Genomic DNA, 2,459 nt, shown 5'->3' on the forward strand with positions numbered 1-2,459 from the left:
AAAGGAAAAAAAATAAACTTTCAGAGAACGTTCGAAATACATTTTTCATACCTCGATATGTTTGCAAAAATGTTATAAGAATACTGTTTTTGTTAGCCGGGCTGGTACGCCATTATTAAGCATCAAGGTCGTAAAGTGGCATGGACCTTCATTGGTTATAATGTAAAGCACGTGAAAGGAAAAGACAGAAAAAGACACAAATATTACATTTATAAATAAACTTAAACATACTTTGGAGTATAACATATGTGGACAAATGTGAAGACATCAAGCATATTTTGTGTACTATTCCATCTAGCCTTAATTACAGAGGTCGTGTTGCTGCTTGGTAAAAAATATTTATTTTAAATGACTGTCAGATGGTTAGAAAATTTACAAGCGCCTTAAAACAATAAAAATGATTTTCAGTGTCCTTCCCTGGCTATGCAAGTTGTTCTTTTTTCACTAAATACAGACGGCGTTTCAAATATTTCAGCACCATAAAATATCTGTTTTTGTTTGCTGTGAACATAAAAAAAACATCAGGCTATATAAAGACTTTTGTGTGTGATGACTTGTGTTTAACTTGTAGGTCCACATGCAGTTGCGTTCACTTCATAATGTCCATTGATGTAAGTTCAAAGGAAGTGCATGAGTACAGACAGTAAAAAGAGAGAGAGCGAGAGAGATGGAGGGGGATAAAAGACAGAGAGGTGCCAGATGTTTATGCTGTAGCTCCACATAGTCTGACCGCTGCTGAAATGTCTTTGTTGTCCTCTGATCGTGCTGAGACCACAAAAGGCCAGGTCTGTGGAAAAAGAATAAAAAAGTCAGCCACACATTGCTGGTAGATTGCCATAGATGCAGATGTGAACACATGTAAAGTAAAAGTGTTGCCTTTATTTGTAAATGGTTGATAAGTTAGCCTAATTATAAATAAAATATATAAAATAAAATAATAAGCCAAACAATATATGTTATAATATATACACACACACACATATATACATATATATACATATATATATATATATATATATATATATATATATATATATATATATATATATATATATATATAAACACATTTTATTTTAATTACTGAGCAATATTAATTAAATAATTAACTACATGCACTTACTATATGATTAGCTTTAGGGTTGTTTACCATCTATATTCCATAATAATACTTAATCTAGATAAACTGTTGAGTAAAATCATTTTAAAAAGAATTAAGAAAGTATTAAGTCAATAATTAAGTCAGTATTATTTAATAATACAATTTTGTTTTAATAAAAAAAAGTATTTAAAATCTGTTTTATTCATGTCATAATTCTTAATCGGGTATATTCATAATTGAGTGTTTAAATCCAAATAAACCTTTAGCATTATACAATGCATCTAACCGTAATACTTGTATGAATAATTCCCATGTATCGTGGTATTTTTGATGGTACTCCTAAAGCACAGTACTTCAAAAAAAGATATGATACTGTTCTATATGTACGTTTAAAAGAATCTACTTTTTGATGTAGTGCGCATTTGATATGTTTACAAAATGCAATATAGATGCTGTGTTTTACAAGTAATGCTGAGCAATGCGTCTTCTCGACCAGATGGAAGCGTATAAAATCCTGTGACAAACTCAACAACACTCACTCATACCAAGTTTACAGGATGCACAAAGCTGTTCTCGTATCTGTCCTCCTGCAAGAGCTGTCTGAGGTGAGAAATGTAGCTGGATGCCAGGCGCAGCGTGTCCAGCTTTGACAGTTTGGTGTCTGCGGGTACCCACGGCAGGCTGGTCTTCAGCCGCGAGAAGGCTTTGCTCAGGACCCTCATGCGTGCCCTCTCCCTGGCGTTAGCTGCGTTCCTCTGAGACTGCCTGCCATCCTTCCCCATCTTCATTTGCTGCTTGTTGTTGTTGGCAGCAGCTCGAGGTGGTTTGGTCTTTGCTTTCAGACCGTCACCGATACTAAACTCGTCTTCTGAGTCTTCTGGAGAACGCGAGTCCATGTGAGTGATTGACAGCTCCTGGAGATCTTCAGGATCACTCACCGAACCCGTGGACATCTCGACTGCACCTGCTTCGGAGTTTCAGTGTGATATTCAGTGTCCTTGCTGTAGATTCGAAGCAACAGGTGCTGCCTTAATTTCAAATCTGCTAAGAAGAAGTCCGGGCAGAAAAAGGCGCATCAACACGAGGCCATTAGTTAAAGTCATTCAGCATCTTCTGAATGTAGATGGTTGTTAAATTGGTCGGGAAGGCCGTGTATTTTGCCAGTCTTCGCCGAGCATCTCAAGAGTTCGTCCCGCGGTGTCCCGAGCACATTTAAGGTTTGGGGTTTGGCAGGGTCACTCTGGAGCAGGCATTTCTCCTCCCCTTTTCCTCATCTAACTTTTGGCAAGACGACTTGACCCAGTGGCACTGACAGCATATGCTGCATCAATCCATTCAATCTACCATGAACTAATGGCAT

General features: G+C 37.1%; 1 protein-coding gene across 1 annotated transcript; it reads right to left on the reverse strand.

The window, feature by feature from the left end:
- Window positions 1-260: 260 nt before the first annotated feature.
- LOC122330113 (musculin) lies at window positions 261-2,184 on the reverse strand. Its single transcript, XM_043226934.1, has 2 exons — window positions 1,645-2,184; window positions 261-787 (listed from the first exon to the last, which is right to left on the reverse strand). Exons 1-2 carry the CDS (start codon window positions 2,050-2,052, stop codon window positions 704-706), a joined length of 492 nt encoding a protein of 163 aa, XP_043082869.1. The 5' UTR covers window positions 2,053-2,184; the 3' UTR covers window positions 261-703.
- Window positions 2,185-2,459: the final 275 nt, after the last annotated feature.

The sequence above is a fragment of the Puntigrus tetrazona genome, chromosome 24 (assembly GCF_018831695.1).
Source record: "Puntigrus tetrazona isolate hp1 chromosome 24, ASM1883169v1, whole genome shotgun sequence".
NCBI classification, from domain to species: Eukaryota; Metazoa; Chordata; class Actinopteri; order Cypriniformes; family Cyprinidae; genus Puntigrus; species Puntigrus tetrazona.